The 24,438-nt window shown below is 38.6% G+C and overlaps 2 protein-coding genes across 2 annotated transcripts in view; one reads left to right on the top strand and one right to left on the bottom strand.

Annotated features, from left to right (window-relative positions):
• Nucleotides 1–16,885, bottom strand: part of ERGIC1 (endoplasmic reticulum-golgi intermediate compartment 1) — a 352,939-nt gene extending 336,054 nt beyond the window's left edge. Inside the window, exon 1 of the mRNA XM_053717133.1 lies at nt 16,735–16,885. Within this exon, the coding sequence (XP_053573108.1) occupies nt 16,735–16,754 (20 nt within the window). The 5' untranslated portion in view covers nt 16,755–16,885. The remainder of the gene's footprint in view (nt 1–16,734) is intronic.
• A 32-nt stretch (nt 16,886–16,917) lies between these two features.
• On the top strand, nt 16,918–19,836 carry HAUS8 (HAUS augmin like complex subunit 8). The gene is made up of 2 exons (XM_053717132.1): nt 16,918–17,026; nt 18,534–19,836. Coding segments are annotated over exons 1-2 (1,107 nt in total). The 5' UTR covers nt 16,918–17,024; the 3' UTR covers nt 19,639–19,836.
• Nucleotides 19,837–24,438: the final 4,602 nt, after the last annotated feature.

The raw sequence follows: 24,438 nt of genomic DNA, 5'->3' as shown, positions 1-24,438 counted from the left end.
TGTCTGCTATTCCAGAACACTAACGTGATATAACAGCAGCAGCTAGTGAAAGGGCAGATTATCTTGGTTTACAGCTGCCTGTATTCCCTTACAATTTTGCATCCCGAGTATCCTCGGCAACAGATAAACCCCTACTCGCACAACCAGTAGCGTGCAGGAAGGTGCCAGCAGGAAGACATCCAGAATTAAATATACCAGTGCAGCCTCTCCGCAGCAGCCAGCAGTGACAAACAGTGTGTAAGGGCTCCAGAATTCTTGCTCGATGCTCCGGTTAAAGTGAAGTACCTCATCCCTCTGTAATTACAAAATTTCCACTCTCTCCCAAGTGCGCTGCCCCTTCACTTTTAGAGCATTAAGCAAGAATTCTTCAACACTAACAAACTGTTAGTCACTGCTGGATGTTGCAGAGAGACAAAACTGGAATACTTCATTCTGGAAGTCTTCCTGTGGCCGATGCACCGAATTCCTGCATGTTATTTATTTATTTATAAAATATTTTACCAGGAAGGATACATTGAGATTTCTCTCGTTTTTAAGTATGTCCTGCATCCACAAAACATTGCATTGATACAATAGGGTACAATAAAATTCAAAAACAATAACAATAATAATAATAATACACAATATATGCAAACATTTAACATAGAACAGGTAGGAAATATATAAGCAACCATGACAGGTGCATTCTGTTTTGAGATATGTAGAGAGGGATCTCTTAAAGGATATTAGGCTTGGGGAAGGTATGAAAGTGTGCAGGAGGTCATTCCATAACTGTGTTGCTCTGTAGGAAGAGGATGATCTAGCTGCTTTCTTTTTTTTTATTGAGGCAAGCTAAATAATGTGCTGTTATTGGATCGGAGGTTATAGGAGGTGGGAATAGCCAGGGAGAGCATTCTGCACAGGTAGGGTGGGAGCTTCCCAGAAAGGCTCTTAAACACAAGGCAGTGTTGGCTGGCTTGTGGTACGTATGGCTATACATTCCCTTACTCATGGCCATCCTACTGTTTGGAAGCGCTTGGGGAGCTGATTGCTCTCAAGTTGCAAGTGCAACTTAAAAGACAGCATCTACATGGGGTGCAGGTATTTCTGGAGTAAACATGCAGCACAATATACAGAGCGCTGGAGTATTTCACAATACGGGTGAGCAAGCTACCTGCAATAATGAATACAGAAGAATACAGAATTGTTATTAGATACACCTGGGTCCCCCAAAAGCTTATCTTACAAATTCCAAACTAGAGTTGTTAAATCTAAGGTGGCTCTACTACATATCTCTCTCATCAGTTAATTGCTGTGCTGATTGAGGCCCTGATGGCTGCAGCCTCTCATTTTATGTTATTACAATGATTTGAGCCTCTCGCACTTCCTGTCCTTTGTTATAGCTATTTTATATACCCGGGGTCACGTAGATCATGTGGTTACAAATTAGCCAATGGTAGAGAGATGCTTTTTATGAAAAACTAATAATATTTTTATTATCAGTATTTTAGCCTGTTTGGTAGGTGAGTAAACATCTGCTTTGTTCAGCTCTCCCCGTAGTCTAAAATCCTTTAATTTTTTTTATACAAAAAGGTTATTTTTTGCAGTAAAATTTATCTCTTATTTCTAGCAGCATAATTTTTTTAAACTATCTTTATTTTTCTAAAAAAGAATTATGGCTAAGCATCTGATGAGTGCGGGTCTGAGTTTGCAGTCGCATCGAGGAAAACAGCAGTGAATAAACCGGCTGTAAGGGAGAAGGTAACTCATATGCTAAGTATCACAATATTCATCTAACCTCACTTTGAACCGCTAAGTCTGGGACTACATACTGCAAAACCTTACTGACTTTGTACAACTTTAAATTGCCATAATAAGAAACATTTCTGTTAAGAAAATACGGCAATGGGAAATCCTTAGAAACCTGATTGCAAAGACTCCCTTGTTTATATAGAGTTGCAGAAATTATTAGGAATTCAGAATCTACTGCTAACAGATACTGTTTTTACTTTAATTTTTTAATTTTGGGGAGACGTCCCTTTTATTTAATTCGATTTTTATATTGTTATAATAAATAACTTTTATTAACATTTAATCTCCTCTTTTGTTGTTCTTTTGGCATATATTTGTACAAAAGAGAAATACCTATATAGTATTTGAATGAAGATATATATTTGAACATCGGTACACTTAGAATTTGTAAGTTAAAACCAAGTTTAAAACGTATGAAATTTTCAAGAGAAATATTGATTCTATATAGCAGTGTATATTTAAAATCAAAGAATTTTTGGTTGCAGAAAATTTGTCACACAGTGCACTTTATTTAAATTATTATAAATTATGATATATGGTCATAATATATCCTAAAACGTTATAAAATACACAAACTATTACACAGCATTTATATAAACAAACACTGAAATTTTAGTTTTATATATTTAAAGTAATTATTTGAGCAGACACTGAATACACAGACACATACTGTGGTAAATATTCACCATTTAGATTTCTTAAGCTTTCACTAGCGCCCTCACGCCCCACCCCTCTTTTTTGTATAACACCAAATTAGTCTGAAGGACTTATTTACTGTGAGGTGTTTGGAATCACTGTTTCCAGCGCTCTACTTATCTCACTTACACCTTGAGATTCTTATAAACTCAGACTATGATTCTCTCTCTCTGATGACACATCTGCTGCACAAGATTCTGACAGCGACTTTTTCCCTGGACTGTCATCATATAGTGACAGTTCAAGTAAGACAGATAAACTAACTGAGCCACGGGGTGGCCGCAGACAGTTCAGAGCTGTCAGTTCCCGTGGCAGAGGGATGGCAACAACATCCGCAGATGTCCCACAGCATAGTGTTGGAGTCCTGTGCATGGGGGGTGTTGCAACAACATCTGCAGTGGCCACACAGCATACTGTGGGAGTCATGGACATGAGACATGATGCATTCCCAGGTGCAAGAAGGCCTGTTCCAAGCTACAACTGGACCTCCTTAATATGGTTCAGCCAGTGTTGCCTCCATTTACTGGCAATTCTGGCCTCTTGGTGGGCACTGCAAATTTTAAACCCATCATCTACTTTCAGTTGTTTGTGGATGACGAGTTCTTAGAATTTATTGTTCAGCAGTCAAATCTGTAAGATGAGCAATTTTTTCAAAATACTGGCGCAGAATTAAACGCCATAGCACATCGGTGGACTGCGATCAATTAGCAAGAGATGATGAAATTCTTGGGCCTCACTTTGTTAATGGGGATTGTGCAAAAGCCAAGCATAGCCTCATATTGGTCAAAGCAGTCTACTCAGATGACCCCTATCTTCCCTGCTACAATGAGCAGGGACAGATATATGTTACTGCTTAAGTTTTTGCATTATAATAATAATGCAAATGTTCTGCCACGGGACAACCCAGAATATGACCTATTGTTTAAAATAAGGCCTGCTCTTGACCATTTATTGGCAAGATTTCAAGAGTGCTATACTCCAGGCCAGAACATATCGGTCGATGAATCCTTGATCTTATATAAAGGGACATATTGTTTTTAAACAATACATTCCTTCTAAGAGAGCTTGCTATGGGATCAAGCTGTATAAGCTGTGCGAGAGCTCTAGTGGATAGACCTATCGTTTTAGGGTATACACTCGCAAGGATTCTGTTCTAGCACACCGACTGTCCCTCTTTCCTTGCTGATCGTGAAAAAAAATTTATGTGGGACTTACTCCACCCAATATTTAATAAAGGTTACCATTTATATGTGGATAACTTTTACACTGGCGTGCCATTATTTCAATTGCTATATAGCAAGGGCACTGTTGAGTGGGGCACAATCTGTGCGAATCGCAAAGGCTTTCCGACACACATGTTCAGAAAGCAAAAGAGAGGAGAGACCATAGCTTTGTGCTCTGATGAGCTGCTAGCTGTGAAATTCACTGACAAAAAGGATATGCATCTTCTGCCAACTATATACATGATGAGAGCACATCACCTGTCTATGTCAGGGGGAAGAACAGCCAACTATGAAACCCATGTGTCCTGGATTACAATCAGCATATGGGAGGGGTAGAAAAGACTGAACAGATGCTTGAACCATACTCTGCTTCTCGCAAAGCATATATATGGTACAAGAAACTGGCAGTCCACTTGATACAATTGTCAATGCTGAATGCGTTTGTCCTATATCAGGCTACCCAAGTAAGAGAGCTACGTTTCCTGAAATTTCAGGAATCTGTTATCCTTCTCTCATCATCAGGGGATATTCCAGTAGTTAGGCCAAGTGAGAAGAATGCAAGGTTGCATGGCCATCACTTTACTAGGGAAAACAACCTTTCCCTAGTAGAAGGTGTAGAGTGTGCAGTCACCATGGACGTCGTAAAGACACCCGTTACTACTGTCCAGACTGCCCCTCTAAACCAGGGCTATGCATGCTAGAATGCTTGGAAACGTACTAGCTGCATACTAGCTGTTGGGGTACCGCAAGGTACCCCAACAGCTAATAAAGTAATAAAGTAATAAAGTCCCACGGGTTTCATTATCATTTGTATGCCAACGATACCCAAATCTACCTCTGTGCACCAGAACTATCTCCTTGCTTGCTAACCCGTGTCACTGTCTCTCTCATATCTCATCTTGGATGTCCTCTCACTACCTCAAGCTAAATCTCTCCAAAACTGAGCTCCTTATTTCCACCCAAAAATCTCCACCCCCCATGTCTCTATTACTGTTGACAACTCCATCATTATCCCAACCTCACATGCCCGATGTCTTTGGGTCACACTTGACTCAGATCTTTCTTTCACTCCTCACATTCAGTCTTTGGCTAAAGCCTGCCGCTTCCACCTTAAAAACATTGCTAAAATTAGACATTTCCGGGGGGGGGGGGGGGGGGGGGGGGGACAGCGGCCAAAATAGCGGATTCCTCAGCTCCTGTTATTAGCCATAAAGAAAAGCAGCCATTTTTCCGCTCCTTAGATCTGTTTCCTGTGTGCAACAACTCTATTCTGAGAAGCCTAATAACTGTGGAGCAGCTTAATATACATTTTATGACGAAACTCAGCCCGTAAGACCTAAATAGATTAAGTGCGTAGCAGAGGCTAACTAACGGCCTAGGACTTCATCTCGCCTTCCCCATTTTCCTGTAGCAAAAGAAGGAACAGCAGTACAAGCTGAACACTTAACTTGCTTTCATCTTTGAGTGATCGCAGCATAACCCAATCTACGTACGACTACCATGGAACACTCTAAACACATAATGGAAATTATATCCTTGAAACTACAGACTCCATTTACCAAATTTGAAGCAGAGATACTTCAGAGTATTAGAGCCTACTCAGGGAGATATCAGCCAAGGGACATGCAAGAGAGAGATTTCCCGCAATATCCCATACAACCAGAGACACATTGGAGCAGCAGCGCTCTACTACTAATGCTGGGACCCTACCTTGTGCCAACTCTGAATTTATCCCATGTCAAGCTTCAGCTAAGCCATCTCAGCTCCTAGCACATACCACAAGGGATGAGGCCGACCATCGAGAGCAGAGCTTAAGTGCTTTGTGGGACCGGAGAGATGACACAGAGGTCTTATATAGCAGAAGCTGTGACTTGACACCCCAGCTTACTGTGATGTGGCACGCAGCTGGGGACCTAGATTACATGACCAAGAACAAGCAGTTCCCAACCAGTATTAGAATACTACAGAAGAACCCCCGTGCTTTCCCCCAGTTCTCTTGGCGGCAACACATTACTTTATTTGGACTTAAGATGAGGAGAGTAGGTGTGGGGTAAGTCTGCAAATTTTATTTGCCCCTGAAAGCTCCTCAATATCATTCTACTGGGACTTTTCAACATACCTCTCTTCAATATGGAACCTTTTATGAAGACTTTATGGTCTGAAGCTTTAGGTCCACAGCTGTGTCCAAGCTCTAAAGTCTCAGGAGTCTGCTATACATTGTCCATATTCTTTTTCACGCTACCCTATCTTCATGTATTATTTCAGCAGTTTGGTATAAACTAATTGGTTTGCTTTGTCCTGCCTAGGAAAGTATTATTACACTCATGTTAGAAAGGACGTTTTGCATCAGCTCATTCGGATTGTACATATTAGTATGTTTATTTAAGACAGCATTATTACTTGCCTATAAACATAGTACACAAGTTTTGTTTCATCTGTGTTCTATATTACAATGGATCTGTTTAGGACTGTTTCATTTTGTATATGTGAACGCTGTTAATCTACTCCTGATCATGGATGCCATATACATTACTATGCCTATTCAAGGCAGTCCTATTCTTTACATGTCAGCACAGGGCACTAGTATCAACTCATGTATGTTATGTACTTAGGTCTGTTTTAAGCAGCTTACTACTATGTCTGTAAACATGTTCACTGACACCTGCTCACCGTTGTCCTATTCAGCACAGTGTATATGTGGGGCAGCAGCTAGTCTACAGGTCAGCATAGTGTACTAATACCTTCTCATTTGTGTCTTATATATTACACTTTATTTGATCAGTTTAGAGTAATACTTATTAATTATATGCCTGTAAACACTGTTCATTAACATCTGCTCACTGTTATATTGTACATTACTATGTCTATCTATGGCGGTTTTCTGTTTATATAACAACATAGAGCAGGGGTCTTGCACTCTTGTTAGACCTGATTAGAGCAGTTTCGTTATATATGTCTGAACAGTCAGATAACCTTGCTCAACAATAAATGCTTCACAATGTATGTTTATGGTAGTTTTACTTAAGTGTAGAGAGATAAGTAGGCGCTTAGGATCCCTAAAATTGCCAAGCACAGGACAGGGTTCCTCAATAAAAAACCCTAAAGGCAGGATAAGTGAAAAAAGTAGGAAGTGCTGGCGGTAAGATAGCTAGGGGCAATATATATATATATATATATATATATATATATATATATACATACATATATACACACACACACACAGGTGGCCCTCGTTTTACAACGGTTCAATTTACACCGTTTCAGAATAACAACCTTTTTTCCCAGTCATGTGACTGCTATTGAAAAGCATTGAGAAGCAGTGAATTTATTAAAATAGCCAGTAGGTGGCGCTGTCCGCTTGTGTTGCAGCAAAGCCAAGCAAGTTGAAATTAATCAGTTTAACCAGACCTGAGCTATCGAGCAGATTTCAAAGGAACAAGATCTTTCTGTCCATAAATCAGTCCAGATTAGAATGCATAGAAAGAACTGTTTGCAGAAAAATGCAAGTGAAGTCTGTGTTGTGTGATTATTTTATTAGGTTTATAATGCTGTTTAGCAAATGTTTTTGTTCATTTAATTCTATATTCTGTGTTGTGTGATTATTTTATTAGGTTTATAATGCTGTTTAGCATTTAAAGTCTTCATTTCAAAGCTTTAAAAATAATGTATTAGGTGTTACTTATGACAATTTTGAGAGGGGCCTGGAACCTATCTCCCTCACTTCCCTTTGACTTACATTATAAACTTAAACTGGGTTTCAATTTACAACGGTTTCGATTTACAACCATTCCTTCTGGAACCTAACCCCAGCGTAAACTGAGGGATATATATAGATATATAGATTATATATATATATATATATATATATATATATATATATATATATGCCCAATCATTAATTCATTCCTCCTTTTTTTAGAGTGCATAATTCACCTATGTTTTTATAAAGCCACATTTACTACATGAAATATCCCTAGTTTTTAAATATCTGGACGTTCAGTTTTTAGGGTAGTTTTACCGACATGTACTGTTCATTAGCATCTGCCCACATTGGTATTATTTAATTTGTGGTCTAAACTAGGCTAATAAGTTCCATTAGCATTGCTCCCATATTTGGGATGTATATTTATGCAAAGTTCAAACTTCCCACAGCTTTGCAATAAGCATGGTAGCCAGAGCAGAAGCTTCTATGTCTGCAAGAGATATGTTTGTTCTGTAGCATCTAACATAGAAGACTAATAGTAACCTAAACAGAGTTATAGTACAGTGTTTCCTTTCTTTTCTTATTTTTGTTATTAGATGGTAGTACAGATCCTCCAATTGTTCATAAATACATCATGTGGTTAGCCAGATCAGTCAGCAAAGTTGATATTTGCTTAGTATAAGTATACCCAACCCTAAATCCTTCATATATGTGTTTCCTACCTTCTAGTGCTTATTTCACAGGTTGTCAGGGGTCCAAGAGTGTCACAATTTGCAGCAAATTGAAGGTATATGCAAAAGGGACAAAATCTGAGGTTTCATATGTATTTTCAAATCAGAACTTAGATAGTTTCAAATTATGCTTCCTTATACACCTGACCATACTTACGTAATTTTATTTTGGATATGTTGTATGCAATGTTCTTTTATTTATTATGTATGACTGAGAACCTCAATAAAAATCTTTGGAAGACAAAAATAAAAGGAGAAAAAAAAAAAAAAAAAATTAGACATTTCCTTACACAAGACACAACAAAGATTTTAATCCATCCTCTCATCCTTTCCCGCCTCGACTACTGCAACTCTATCCTCTCTGGTCTCCCTAGCTGCCGCCTAGCTCCTTTGCAATCTATAATGAATGCCTCTGCCAGGCTCATCTTCCTTGCATGTCGCTCTTCATCTGCCGCACCTCTCTGCCAATCACTTCACTGGCTTCCTCTTGTCTCCAGGATTAAACACAAAATTCTCACTCTGACACACAAAGACCTCAATTGCATTGCTCCCCCCTACATCTCAGACCTTGTCTCCAGATACTCTCCCTCCCATCCCCTTCGCTACGCTCATGATCTCCTACTCTCGTTACCTCCTCGCATTCCTGTCTACAAGCTTTCTCATGACTGGCTCCCATCTTATGGAACTCTCTGCCTCGCTCCACAAGAATCTCCCCTAGTTTTAAAAGCTTCAAGTGCTCCCTGAAGACTCTACTATTCAGGGACGCTTACAACCTACACTAACCTTCCTATCTCCACTGCTATCCCCTTAAACCCCATAGCATGTAAGCCTATGAGCCCAGCTGTTTGTAGTCCACCTTCATAAGAGCCGACTACAACAGTGCAACTCTCGGCAGGACCCTTCACCCATTTGATCCCTGTAATAGTTTTTTTTTTTTATATACCACCCATGTTAGAGCTGCGGAACCTGTTGGCGCTCTACAAATACCTGATAATAAAAATAATAATAATACACTCACAACCCCAGGAGGCTCAAGATTCTGAAATGCTGATACATGGCCCTGGTAGAGCCTTATGCCTGACCAGCCCAGTGCCCTGGTAGAGCCTTACGCCTGACCAGCCCAGTGCCCTGGTAGAGCCTTACGCCTGACCAGCCCAGTGATTGAGTTGCCCCTAGCAAAAGGGCTAACTTGTGTATGAATGGAGATATGAAAAGTATGTGACTGGCCAGTGGTAGGGGTTGTACTCTGTGTTTCTGTGAGTGAATGAAGATATGAAAGGTATGTATGGCCAGTAGTAGGGATAAAAGTCTTGATGTATGGGAAGTATGTTGTGTGCTTCTGTGAGTGAATGGACAGTAGCAAGGGTTGAAGCCTTGACATGGCGTTACTGCTCACATGGGTATCCATGTGCTTATTCAACCAGTGTAACTGCCTGTAATGCTTGTGTGGGTAATGCAAAAAAGTTATATTTTTAAACATAAAATAAAATCATTTAGAATTAAATTAATCAATTAATGAGGTAGAAAAAAAAAACTGTTTAATTGCAGATATAACCCCTATAGGTTTAAAATGTTTCAAGGTAGCAATGTCTGCAGTTTAACAGCTGTAACTACCTGAGAATTTAGCTCTTAACTTTTTGGTTTTATCTCCCCATATCTATATTGAAATACCACTGTCTGGCTCCTAATAGTGGATCTGGCTCCTTTAATATTCTTACTGGGTCCTAAATTGTTAACAGATTTTTCAACCCCTGGTATACAAGGTACACAGTTTTGGAAAGTACACCTCTTGGCGCATCAAAATAGGGGCTGCATGTATTGCTAGCACAAATTTGGAGTGTGTAAAACATAAATAAGCAAAGCACCATATTCCAAAAAAAGCTTATGCAAATGATCACTTTTTGCCTCTGAAGAAGTAACACATACTTCGAAACATTTGACAAAGTGGGCTGACAGGCCTGGTTAGAATCGGCACTTTTTTACTTTGCATTTGAACTTTTATATTGTTTTTATTCAGTGTTCTTTGCACTGCACACTACTCAAAACATGGAACTTTGAACTTCTAAAACAAACAGCCTTTTTTCTTTTGGGCATTCTGCTTGTTGCCTTCATTATCATAGTGCGCAGTCAATCTACTATTTTACTGAGTCTACATCTAATATTAAGGACTTGTGTACTTTATATATAAAAAAAATGATCATTTGCATAAGCTTTTTAAACCTGCAAGCACACAATCAGGATAAAGAGCAGTTAAGCTTGGTGCAGTTTTTACACACGCTGTTAACTTACCTCATATTGGATTGAGGGTTACAAATGTAAGCACATTTTATTTGTTTATAATAAATTGTCTTTTACCAAACAATATTACACTATGTTCTTGTCTTTTCCTTTCACATCCCATCCACTCATGAGTATGTGAGGACACTGGATATCTCACCACCAGAGGAAAAGAAAGACACCAAGAGAGTCCAAGATTGCCATTGCTAAAAAGACCAGTCCAGACACCTTCCCAGAGGGGGCCAGAGGATCATCTTTACTTATACAAGAGAGTCCAGGATTCCCATTTCCAGACTAACCAACTACAGGAAATCATCAAGGAACCATTCCAAAAAGAACCAAGAGATCACCTTTACCCCACCGCTGGTCACTTACCTCATAGGATTAAGGTTTTTTCAGGTACTTATAATATACTTACCATGAACAAGGAGTCATTCATAAGAAGATTTTGAAAAGTTAACATTCTGTATTTTGAACTTTTGCAATCAATCTGACTTATGAAACTATAGCCATATTGCGTCTTATACATATATTGCTGTGCGCCTCTTCTCTGTTTTGATATTCTCTTTCTACATTTACATACCACAGTGACAAGGGTACACTGTATCACTACACAGGCAGCACGCATATACCTTACAAGACACAAGGAACATTTTTTATTGCCTATATCACACAGTTAATCTATACCTCAAAACAACCAATATCTATCCAATATAAGACACAACCAGTGGATAGATCAAACTAACATAGTGGTATTTTAGTTTTAGCGCTGGTGTCCTTTATATATATATATATATCCATGATATTTTTCACAGCTGCAAAATGACATATGGGATAAGTAGACATATAAATGTACGATTCAATATACACACACACACAAAAGATTAATCCAATGGTCACCTTTAAGCATATTATGTTATGTTGAACAACATACATCAGCACAAACAAAGTAAATTGGTATAGTCCAGCTCTAATGTATGCGTATAACTTCTTATAAGGTACTAAATTTAATAAGAAATACCATAACTATCCACTATAAATATTTGTAACCTATAAGTCCAATAAATAAAATCTAAGTGTAGAGAGTAAATATGTACAAATACCATCAGACATACAATAATTAATTGACAGAGTCAGACACAACCTCTGTCTGAGTCTGAAAAAACTATTGTATAGGTGAGATTTAGGAATATGTTCAATGGGGGTCACTGAAAAACACTTAGTGTCTCCATTATGGATGTTATTACAATGTCTGAAGACACTATGATATCTGAAATTTTTCTTCATATTACGCTGATGTTCAGACCACCTTGTACTAAAACGCCTAGCACAAATTTTGAGTGTGTAAGATATAAATGAACATGTGGCTTTTGTTTAATTTCACTTATTTGTTGCACACTTCAGATTTGTGATACAAATAAGACCTCATTTGATGCAGCTGGGGTGTAGTTTCTAAAAAGATACAGTTTTGTTGTGATATTTTAGCTTCCCCGGCAACTGAAGCTGTTTAATTGCTGGCAACAATACTTTAAATTTAAAGATGCTTTTTATGATAGTCTATCAAATTGACACATTGGCAATAAAAACAGTAGAAAAACACAGTGAAATGTTCTTAAAGGGACAGTCAACACTTACTTTAACATGTTTTTATATTGAAAATAACAAAACGGAGGTCCGCCTACACTATACCCCTCCTGCCTTGCCGCCTTGCTTCTGTCCTAATCAGCGGCGCTAACTACTCTAATACCCGGTAAATATGGATGCCGGACTCCCCCCACCATTACGTAGCTGCCTTCTTCTTCAACTGATAAGCAAATCAGAATCCAGTCCTCGGACTGAAATTGCACGCGCTTGCAATTTCTGTCCGATGCCTGGATTCTGATTTGCTTATAAGTTGAAGAAGAAGGCAGCTACGTAATGGTGGGGGGAGTCCGGCATCCATATTTACTGGGTATTAGAGTAGTTAGCGCCGCTGATTAGGACAGAAGCAAGGCGGCAAGGCAGGAGGGGTATAGTGTAGGCGGACCTCCGTTTTGTTATTTTCAATATAAAAACATGTTAAAGTAAGTGTTGACTGTCCCTTTAAAGTGAAGGTAAACTTTGGTGAATGAAAGCCTGATTTTTAAAAATACTATTAAAAACAGGGGCACTTTCATTCATCAAAGTTTACAAAGCAGCCGTTTTGATTAAAAATGTACCTTTTTTTCTTTTCACAGCCAGAACAGCTTCCCCCTCCTGGAAAGCCTCTCTTCACATGTCAGCAATGACTAATCCAGCTTCCTCCAATCAAAGTATGGCCTCAGGCAATGACGGGGAAAGCCGTGATTGGAGGAAGCCGGATTAGTCATTGCTGATGTGTTAAGAGAGGATTTCCAGGAGGGGGAAGCTGTTCTAGCTGTGAAAAAAAACAAAGGTAAGTTTTTAATCAAAACAGCTGCTTTGTAAACTGTGATGAATGAAAGTGCCCCTGTTTTTAATAGTATTTTTAAAAAATGGGCTGTCATTCACCAAAGTTTACCTTCACTTTAATTTCTGCTTATTTTAGACAGGTTACCTACTGCAAATATTTAGCAACACGAGTTTTGATAATAGAGTTTAGAAAAATAAAATTACAAACTAATTTTTATTGAGTAAAAAAAAAAATATATATATATATATATATATATATATATATATATATATATATATATATATATACACACCTGTTGCAACATACACATATAATTATTATTATCATCATCATCATCATCATCATCATCATCAGGTATTTGTAAAGCGCCAACAGATTCCACAGCGCTGATATAATAATGGTATATTTGGAATAAATACAGAGGACTTTCAGTCATAAAGTATAAAATACTTCATGCTGAAAGTTCCTTTATCTGTTTGAAGCGTTTGCCGCACTGAGCTCCTCAAGCTCAAGCCCGCACGGCTATTGGCTAAGAGGTGGAAACGTCACCTCTCAGCAAAATATAGTTCTACCGTGGGCTGCCTGAGCAGCTCAGTGCAGCGAACGCTTCAAACAAGGAAAGGAACTTTCAGCATGACATTTTAAACATCATGAGTGAAAGTCCCCTGTATTTGTTCCAATTGTAAATCCTATCGCTTCACAAACGCTAGGATTTACAATCACTTTAGGAAACTGTCCTTTACTAGATGGCTTCCCTGCTTTTGCAACCAGCTCACTCAAATATAGCGGACGTCAAATGCTGCAAATAACACAATGTAGGTTCAGCAGCCAAAGGTTATAAAGGGTGCAAGCTATCAGAAGCCACTGGCCAGCTCCTCAGCAAAAACTCCAATCCAAGAAATAGCAGCACTTTGCTTCAAATCATATATTTATTGCAGAGACAAGTAACAAGAAAGCAACGTTTCGTGGGACAACCCCTTAATCATGCATGATTAAGGGGTTGTCCCCCTGAAACGTTGCAATCTTGTTACTTGTCTCTGTAATAAATATATGATTTGAAGCAAGGTGCTGCTATTTCTTGGATTGGAGTCAAATGCTTCAACACATTCCTTTTTTTGCACGGTTGAAGATATTTTGCTGCATGTACAGGCCTTTCTGAAGTTGAGCAATTTGCTTCTCCCATTTTTCTGCCGCATACTTTCCATACTGATCAGAAAGTTTAGTAGTATAATGTTGCTTAAGGTTATAATCTTTAAAGGGACATAAAACCCAACAGTTTTCTTTCATGATTCAGATAGAACATACTATTTTAAACAACTTTCCAATGTTCTTCTATTATAAAATTTCTTTCATTCTCTTGTTATCCTTTGTTGAAAAGCAGGAAGGTAAGTTCAAGAGTGTGCACATGTCTGCAGCACTATATGGCAGCAGTTTTGCAACAATGTTATGCATTAGCAAGAGCACTAGATGACAGCACTATTTCCTGACATGTTGTGTACCAGACATATGCACACTACCGATCTAGATATATCTTTAACAGAGAATAACTTAACAAAAAACATTAAACATTCATCCCTGGTAGTCCAGTGGGGAGGGATTGGTCTGTACCTCTGGGTGGTACAGAACATACTAATCACTCCTTCTGGCCGGCGCTCAGTGATGTGTCAGAGCTTAAGCTGCATTCTGACTCACACTGAGTACCAGCAACACAAATAAAAAGGAAACTGCAGGTGCTCCCTAACGTCTTAAGGTAGCATAGGCTCTGACCAGGCCTAGATGCAGTGGCCAACCAGGAAATTTCCCGGTATCCTGGTGGGTCAGTCCTGCAGGGCGCATATAACCTGTTTGCGGCTCGGAAATGGCCCAAAGGCTGGTACTTTGAGACCCCAGGTTTAGAATAATATGTAGATGTAAAATTGACAATAAAAAGTTATAAAACTAAAAGTTAGCCTGATGATTGATGACGATATAGCCTAATAATATGTGGTGATGCATTGTCTTCTGGTACCATTTACTATATCAGTAAGATTACTATTATTGATACAGTGACAACTAATAAAGAGGGCAATTAAAATGTATTAAAGCAGGGCTCGACAAGCCACTAGAGCCATAAAATCAGGTTCATGCTTAACGTATCAAAGCCCCCAACAGTCACCACCAAAAATGTAACTTGGTGCTGCTAGATCTTATAATTAGATATACACATACACACGGATATATCATACGGATGGCCAAAGATTTCTGGCTCCTAAATGTATGGGCTGGCCCCTAGATTTTGAACAAAAAGCCTTGTATTGCAGCTTATTAATAACAATTAGGATGTCCCTGCCCTGAAAAAAAAAAGGCTTTTGTTTTTATGCAGGCAATTGACCTCCAATAGAGCAATGTTAGTTTTCATCAGCCAACAAGCGAGCAGTTTGTCACTAGGGGGCGAGTTGTGAATAATTGTTAGTTTCAATATCAATTTAAATAGTGACCTCTCACATGTATTATCATATTTTAAGTTTAATGTCCCTTTAAAAAGAAACCAATGGAAGAGCTGTACTGCCTTTCTGAAGAGATTAAGGGGCCTATTTATTATGGTGCGAGCGGGCATGATACGATGTAGCGTATCATGTCCGCTGCACATCAATAAATGCTGACAGCATACGCTGTCTGAATTTATCATTGCACCAGCAGTTCTTGTGAACTGCTGGTGCAATGCCGCCCCCTGCAGATTCGCGGCCAATCGGCTGCTAGCAGGGGGTGTCAATCGACCCGATCATATTCGATCGGGTTCATTTATGTCCGCCACCTCAGAGCAGGCAGACAGGTTATGGAGCAGGAAACACGGGGCATCAATCTCCATACGAAGCTTTATAAATATGCCCCTATATGTTTGCTTTAGACCTTAAAAAGATATCCGTGCAACGTGCATTAAAACAGTGTTCTGTTGTTAATGACAGTTTGCCCAGTGATTATGGTCATGCATAATTACTGTATACCTGAAGTGATTACACTAATGTGGCTAAGAATGTATATTGGGGAAATATTGAGAGGAAACGTGGATAACCCTATAAAAGAAAAAAATTGAAAAGTGAAAAAGTAGGATGCATTGATCCAAAGGCTGTCTAAAAGGCATGTATTGCATTGCTGAGCACTACACTCATGTCAGATACCTAAGGGGTCAATGAGGTCTATGCCAATGCATATGTGTACTCTCTTAACAGCCAAGGAAAGATTTAATGAAAGAAAAAACAGTGACCACTGAGAACTTGGCGTCAGAAGTTCAGACCCAAATCATGCTGAATGACCACAAAGCATAGTTTAATTAAAAGGACATAAAACAAAAAAAAAAGCTTTCAAGATTCAGATAAAGCGTGTCATTATAAACAACTTTTCATTTTACTTCTATTATCTAATTGTCTTTATTTTCTTGTTATCCGTTGTTGAAAAGGTATACATAGGAAGGCTCAGGAGCAGCCATGCACTGCTAGGAACTAGCTGCTTATTGGTGACTGCACATATAAGCCTCGTATGATTGGCTTACCTAATGTGTTCAGCTAGCTCCCAGAAGAGCATTGGTGCTCCTGCAACAAAGGACACCAAGAGAATGAAGCACATTTGATAATAGACGCAAATTGGAAAGTTGTTGAAATTGTATGTTAGTTACTGGACGAAGAATACAAATATTTTTTTTCTATCTTAGTGATGGACACAGTTATAATAAATGTAGAACTTTACAATGCTCACGTTCGTATAGTGACAGACAACACTAGATTGCAAGCTCTTTGTAGCGGAGGAGCAACCTAATGATGTGCATCTCATAAGGGGTTGTGCAGCAAAGGATGCAGAAGACACCCCTGTTCACCACTCACCAGACTCGCCTCCCATATAGAGAAACTGCCCGCTGAGGTCACTCACCTCCTGAAGTCAAATGGCATGGTGCAATGCCAGGGTCACCACCGCAGGATAATTAGTTGATTGGTTGCTGAGTGGAAATATACAGCAGGGCACCCTTTCTGTCTTCAAGTCTGCCGGCTAGACACACCGGAACTGACGTTGCCATCGGGAGCACTGCAGACTTTGATTGGACGGTCGGTTAGGAGAAAGGGACACATCCGGGTCCCGGTTTATTGGAACTGCTAGGGCCACGTGGGTGTTTCCTATAAGCCAAGCCCGCCAGCTGTGTCTTGGGCCGCTGCCGTTATCAAATGTAGGTAGTTTTGTAGTTGCTTGTGGTGTTTGTCGTGATGCTTATGTGTACTCTGTGGGAACCGGACCTTGCCGGAGGTGTATTGTTTTTTCCCCAGGACAAATAATATTATGAAAATCCAATATAGTAACTTAGGTGCTTATACTGTATCGGATAACCTTATGAATAGTATTGTTTAATTGTAAAACGATAATGAATGGCTTACTGAAGCCTTAATGGGGAACATGGAAACCAACATTTTTATTTCATGATTGAGACATTGAGTGTAATTTTAAACAAAGTTCCAATTTACTTCTTTAACATTTAATTTGTTATTTTTTGTATCCTTTGTTGACAGAATTCATAGGCAGGCTCAGAAGCATTGCTGGGTGCTAGCTGCTGATTGGTGGCTGCACATATGCCTCTTCTCACAGTCACTAATTCAGCTGGGTTCAATTAGTAACCTTGCTGGCTGCTCATTCAGCAAAAGATACTAAGATAACAAAGCACATTTGATAATAAAAGTAAATTGGAAAGATTTTTAAAACTATATGCACTATTTTAATCATGAAGGGAAAATTGTGGGATTCATATGTCTTTAACCATGTTGTTCTAAATCCAGCTATGCTTAAATGTGTTTTACTTAAAGGGACACTGAACCCAAATTTTTTCTTTCATGATTCAGATAGAGCATGACATTTTAAGCAACTTTCTAATTTACTCATATTAACAAATTTTCATCATTCTCGTGGTATGTTTATTCGAAAAGCAAGAATGTAAGTTTAGATGCTGGCCCATTTTTGTTGAACAACCTGGGTTGTCCTTGCTGATTGGACAGCACCAATAAAAAATTGCTGTCCATGGTTCTGAACTAAAACATTGCTGGCTCCTTAGCTTAGATACCTTCTTTTTTTTAAATAAAGATAGCAAAAGAAAAATGGATAATAGAAGTAAATTATAAAGTTGCTTAAAATTGAATGCTCTATCTGAATCACAAAAGAAAAAATTGGAGTTCACTGTCCCTTTAATCGAGTTGGTACCCATTTCAGTAATAGGTCCTGTTTTTAGTATAAATCGGCTAGATTTTGATTTTAGTAGTTTTACATTTATTATTCCTGGCGTGGTTAATCCTGTTATTTGGGAAGGTTAAACCGGCATTGTTTAATGGTAAAGTAACCAGTGTTACGGCAAAGGATGTGAACTTTAAAAGGGCGCTTTGTACACTACTTTTATAGCCTTTTTTTGTGTTGCCCATATAAAATGTGTGCAAGTCCACTGTTTCTGTAAGATGGGGAGTGTAGCAGCAATATATGTAAAGTAACATAGAGGGTATGTGTTTTCTACTGGTAAATATGCAAAGTGCCAAGATAAGCCAAGGCTGTCATTTGCCCATTGCTGTTTTAAGGCAGGGCTTATATGGAATTTACTGTTAGAACATTCTTTTAAATTTTGTTTTAAAAACAATTGTTTATTAATTGCAACACTATTTCATGGTTTGATTATGTTTCATATCACATTAACATTCCAGGGCAGGAGAGGGGAAGCTACCTGATGCCAGGCTTACATTATTGGAGGATGAGTCCCAGAACATCTCAGGAGGCAGCAGTGGAGATTCAGCTCTTAAAAAGTCCAAAGCCACAAAGGTTGTGAAATCTCGCTACATGCAGTATGATAAGAGTAAGGTTGGGAAGAAAAATGTGGCTAATATAACTACCTGCTCTGCCGAGAAACCTCCCGAAAGAGGTGGCAGTGGGACACCAACACGTAGATCAATTGCACCACAAAGGATGAAGGTTTTGGCTGGATTGCCTTCTAACACTTTGGATGGAAGTCTATTTGTCAAAAATAACTTGCAGTCTACTTTATTGGAAGGCCACAGAATTGCACGCCCAGATTTAGACATCTCTGTTATCAATGATAAAACAATGCAGAGGCTGACTCCAAAATTAGCGCTGTCTGCAGAGCAGAAGAAAAACAAGAGAGAAGCCACAGCTCTATACCTGGTACCTGAAGAAACAATAGAAATGATTGAATCTCAAACCTTGTTGTCTACGTATTTGACCATGAAAATGCAAAAGAATCTCAGCCGCTTAGAGGAGAAGGCAGAGAACAACCTTTTACAGGTGACTGAGGAGAAAAACAACCTAGAGGAAAAGGTGCATGTGTTAAAACGGGAACTGTCAGTGCTCCAGCAAGAAGAGCAAGTTAATGACTTACTGGAAAAGCAAGCAAAGGCATTGACTCCCTCCACTATCGCGGAGGAGAAATTTAAGGACAATTACACAGTCTTTGCTACAGCTCTGGATTGCACCAGACATCAGCTTCCAATAAAGGATGTTCATATTGTTGGAAATCATCAACAATACTTGGAGGACCTGCGGAAGCAACTGGCTATAACAGAGCCACTCCTACAAGAGGCAATGTCCCGCTCTGCTGTCCAAAACGCAGAATCATTGGACACTATTAAGGAGCTTGAGGAGCTTGTTTTAAAGACTGATGCAGAACTATCCCTGAGTTTTCGGCAGATCCTGGATTTATCTTTCAAAGTCAACAAAGAAATAACTTTACAGAACCAAAAGAGGGAAGAAGAGAATTGCTCACTTGATTTATTTAGCCAGTTGTATTTTGATTGAACCCTCCTTAACCTTATTTATCCGGCATAACCTGCACACTCTGTAAATATACAAGTTCTCGAGCTGGATTACATTGTTTATGCATTTTCACTTTCTTAGTTCATGAGCGTGATGGACCATTTCCATTTATATGTTAAATATTTTATATTGGCTTTTTCCAAAAAAAGCTAAAAAATAAAATTCACTTGAACTAGTAAAGCCAGCCAATTTTCTTAAAGGGGTAGTCTAGTCAAAATTAAACTTTCACGATTCAGATAGAGCAGGCAATTTTTAAGCAACTTTCTAATGTACTCCTATTTATTTATTTTCTTCGTTTTCTTGGTATCTTTATTTGAAAATCTAGAAATGTATGGTTAGGAGCCGGCACATTTTTGGTTCAGCATCTGGGTAGCGCTTGCTAAATTGGAGCCTAAACTTATGAAAGAAAAAATTTGGGTTTAGTATCCCTTTAAGTGTAAGTTGACATCTTTTCTCACAAAGACCTGAATGTCCACATTTAGAGTTTTGAAATGTTGCCGTTTTTTAAATGTCAGCATATTTCTGTAACTAAATGCAAAGTAGCACCAGAAACAAAGCATTGTAAGGTGGCCATGGGTAGGAAGGTAATGTGATATAACATTAAGTATTGCTAAAATACGGTGTCTTCCTACCTCTTCATCCATATCATTGCCCCTCACTTTCTTACCAGTAGAAACTCACATTTAGTGCTGCAATTTCCCCTACTCTATCATGTTTGTCCACATGCTCACGTTTAAATAAAACTACAGATTTCTCAAGGGTAGGGTATATGCATGCATGATACTCTGAAGAGCAGATCTGTCATCATGTAATTAGATTGCAAATGACTACTTCTTTAGACAGGTTGTCTTCAGTAGGTAGAGGGACACAACAATCTATTCAAAGCAAATATGAACCTGAAAATAATATGCAGATGCAATTTTTAAAGTATGCTATTTTAGAGACATGAAACACCCATTTTCTTTCACAATTCATACAGCGCATAGTTTTTTTTTTGTTTTGTTTTGTTTTTTGTTTTTTTAGAAATCTGGAGCATACAGTTTTAAATGGCTTTCCACTTTGCTTTTACTATCAAATTTATTTCATGCTTTTTTGTGTCTTTGTTGAAAGTTGCAGCAATACACTACTGGGAACTAGCTGAACACATAGGACGAGCCAATGAGAAGAGGCAAGCATGTGTATCCACCAATCAGCAGCTAACTCAAAGTAGTGCCTTGCTGCTTCTGATACTCTAGGTATGATTTTCGACAATGGATACCAAAAGAACAAAGTAAATCAATATTAAAGAAATGTGTGTATTGGTACTAGTTTCTAGTATAGTCATGTTGTAACAGTTATCCGAGGATAAAAAGCTTATTCATATCTAAACTCTGAAGCCATTTATCCCTTTTGTGCCAAATGAGGGCAAAAGGCATCTGCCTTCATATGGTAAGGGAGTGCTGACCGGCACCCTTACTATATGAAGGCAAATCGTTAGTGACACTGTCTGTCACTCTCTGTAATGATTATATTTGGGGCTGAGTGTGAGGGGAGGCAGGTGGATCGGCCTAGGGCAGTGGTTCCCTACACTATCGGGGGGTGCGGAGGAAGGCAGGGGGAGAGAAGGATGGGGATGCCCTACACTATGGAACAATAATGGCCGGTGTTGGGAGGGGTAAAACAAAATGATTTTGGAGGGATGTCCCCTACACCAGTGTTTCTCAACTGTGGTCCTAAAGTACCCCCAACAGGCCAGGTTGTTATAGCTGAATTAGAGCACAGGTGAAATAATCGGCTGATCAGTAACAATAGTTACTGACCTGCTCTAACCCATCAGCTGATTATTTCACTTGTTCTCTAGTTCAGCTTTAACGAAAATCTTGCTTGTTAGTACTTGAGGACCGCAGTTGAGAAACCCTGCCCTACACTACTTAAAACAATATGAAAAAAAGTATAATTTGTTACTGGTAGACTAGTTGGCAGTAAGATTGTGGACAGTAGTGTGAAGGGGGGAAGGTTAGGGCGCTGTTTGAAGGGGGGGGGGGGGGGCTTCAGGGTGGTGGGTGGATGTGGAGGGATCATTATATTACAAAAAAAATATAAAATCCCTTAACCAAAGATGGTGGTGATTAATGGGGGAGGGAAAAGAGCTATTTGAGAGGGATCAAGCAAAAATTACAAGACAAAAAAAGAAGAGCGCAGGACCACTCTTAAGAGTTAACGTTTTAATAGGCCATAAAGCGCAAAAAAAAAAACGTACAAGATAGTGGGTTAAAATAGGCACAAGAAATATTACCACAGCGTCCTCGACATCCAGTACTTTTAGATACAGTCTCAGTCCGCTTCTTATTCAACCTGTGCTGGCAGCGTGCAATGACACCTATTGACTTCCAGGAGAGCGGGTGTTTCAGAGTTATGTACGGCTGGTGTCAAATGAGGCTGATAGGACCTTTTGTGAACGTAAATCCGCTCTTCTCTTCTTTTTTGTCTCGTCCGCTTTCCTGGGAGGTGAATCACGGCTCTCCCTGTGTTATTTGAGCAGCAAACACAGCCTTTCCAATTTAAGGCTTTACCATTGGATTTACCTACTCCAACACCTAAATATAAAGATCATCGCAATTGAAAGATACTTGGGACTTCACGTCTTACCCAGGAAATCACTCATATTCAGGTGTGACTGTTCGGGGACCTGCTTCTTACTTTACAGGTCACTTAATTCCATTCACAATACAGTGATTTTTGTATCATTTTACAGTTCTTATTTTTGTATTTTCATTTTATATTCTTATATTTGTGTGTGTGTGTGTATGTATGTGTGTATGTATGTATATATATATATATATATATATATATATATATATATATAAAATCATATAGCAATTGGAAAGCGCAGCCAATACTGTCAATTCCTAGAGCAAAAATTAACCTTAGATGCTACATGATTAACCCCTTCACTGCTGTGAGTTTAAGAAGTGTGGTGTGCAATTAGCGTCCTTCTAATTGTTAAAAACCAATGGCAAAGCCATGCATGTCTGCTGTTTCTGAATAAAGGGGTTCCCAGAGAAGCTTTTACCACAAATTATCTTATTACTGCAGTAGTTGTGTGTAAATAATTTCAGTGAAAAACCCAAAGTTTGTTAAAAAGTTATTTTTATGATTGTATAGTGCCATCAAATATACCCAAATGGGCCTAGATCAATATCTTGGGTTGTCTACTTCAGAATTATATTTAGTTTTGGGGATAATTTTGAGAATTTTCACATCTCTGCTATACCAAATGATTGTTACCCCATTGCATCATTTATAGACATATAGACATAGCTGCAGAAAGACTTTAAAATAATCAAAAATAGTTTAAAAATAAAATTTATATATATATATACTCTTTATGCCAAAATTAACTATGTATATTTTTTCAAAGGTAAATAAAAAAATAAATAAAATAAAAACAAAGGCTCTGTTTTAAATGGAGTGATAGTAAATTCTCCAGTATTTTGGGCAAGTTTTTCTCTGAAACTCCTGGTAGTGAAGGGGTTAAGAAAAAGTATGTGAAAAGAAACAAAATGGTTTAGGGTCCCATTAAAGGGGTATGAAACACATTTTTTTTTTCTTTTATGATTTAAATAGAGCATATGTTTTTAAACAACTTTCCAATATACTTCTATTATCAATTTGTTTCATTCTCTTTGCATCCTTTATTGGATGAGCAGCAATGCACTACTGGAAGCTAGTTTAACACATTGGTAAGCCAATGACGAGGCTTATATGTGCTGCCACAAATTAGCAGCTAGCTCCCGGCTTCTAAGCCTACCTAGATATGGTTTTCAACAAAGGATACCAAGAGAACAAGCAAATTAGATAATGGAAGTAAATTGAAAAGTTGTTTAAAATTATATTCTCTATCTGAATCATGAGAAAAATTTTTGGGTTTCATGTTCCTTTGTTAAAGGGACAGTAAACAGATTACAAAATGCTTAAAGGGACATGAAACACAAACATTTATGATTCAGATAGACATGAAATTTTTAAACAACTTTCCAATTTACTTTCATTATCTAATTCGCTTTGTTCTCTTGGTATTTTTTTTTTTTTTAACTTATACCTAGGTAGGTATGATGTGGAGCAGTGCTGCAAAGCAAAAGCACTAACCATTCCAGCATGTGTCCTTTCTGCAGACGAGCTGCATTTTCTGCAATGACATCTCAGATCACAGAATGTTCTGCCTTTGGGGCAAAATGTAAATTCTGTCATATGTTTACTTCAAAATGCTGCATAATGCCTCAACCCTTAACCAGCTTTTAATTTGCATGCCCTGGAAGAAAACCTAATATGACAGAATTTACTTTTTGGCCTCTCTAGGAAGTGTAGGACAAGCACAATTGTTATGCAAAAGCATAAGATGTCCCTTTAACAACCAGTCAGGTAACAAAACAAGGATAGGAGTTCAGCACATCCAGCAGAGCCATGCCAGTTGCCAGAGAACATAAGGAAGTTTTAACTTGTATCAGAGAAAAAGGGACCAATTTAGATTTCTATTCAGGCCTTAGGGATGTGATGTGTCTAACTTGAAAATCCAGAAGGCCTCACGCCTCTTATGTAACAGCTCTCTATCCCCTCCTTCATTCGCTCTATAACCTGAAACCTGAGTTGTGATGTCTGGTGACCTGTTTTCACAAAGTGGTTAGAAGCAGGGGCATCCTCATCCCCCTTTCTGATATTGGACTTATGCTGACTCATGCGCTCTCTTGCTTTCCTAGTCGATTCTCCAACATCTACCAAACCACATGGGCCTTTAATTAGGTA

Source organism: Bombina bombina, chromosome 6 (assembly GCF_027579735.1).
Source record: "Bombina bombina isolate aBomBom1 chromosome 6, aBomBom1.pri, whole genome shotgun sequence".
In the NCBI taxonomy this organism is placed as follows: domain Eukaryota; kingdom Metazoa; phylum Chordata; class Amphibia; order Anura; family Bombinatoridae; genus Bombina; species Bombina bombina.
Note: the sequence above shows the minus strand (reverse complement) of the source record. Positions and strands in the feature narration are given on the sequence as shown.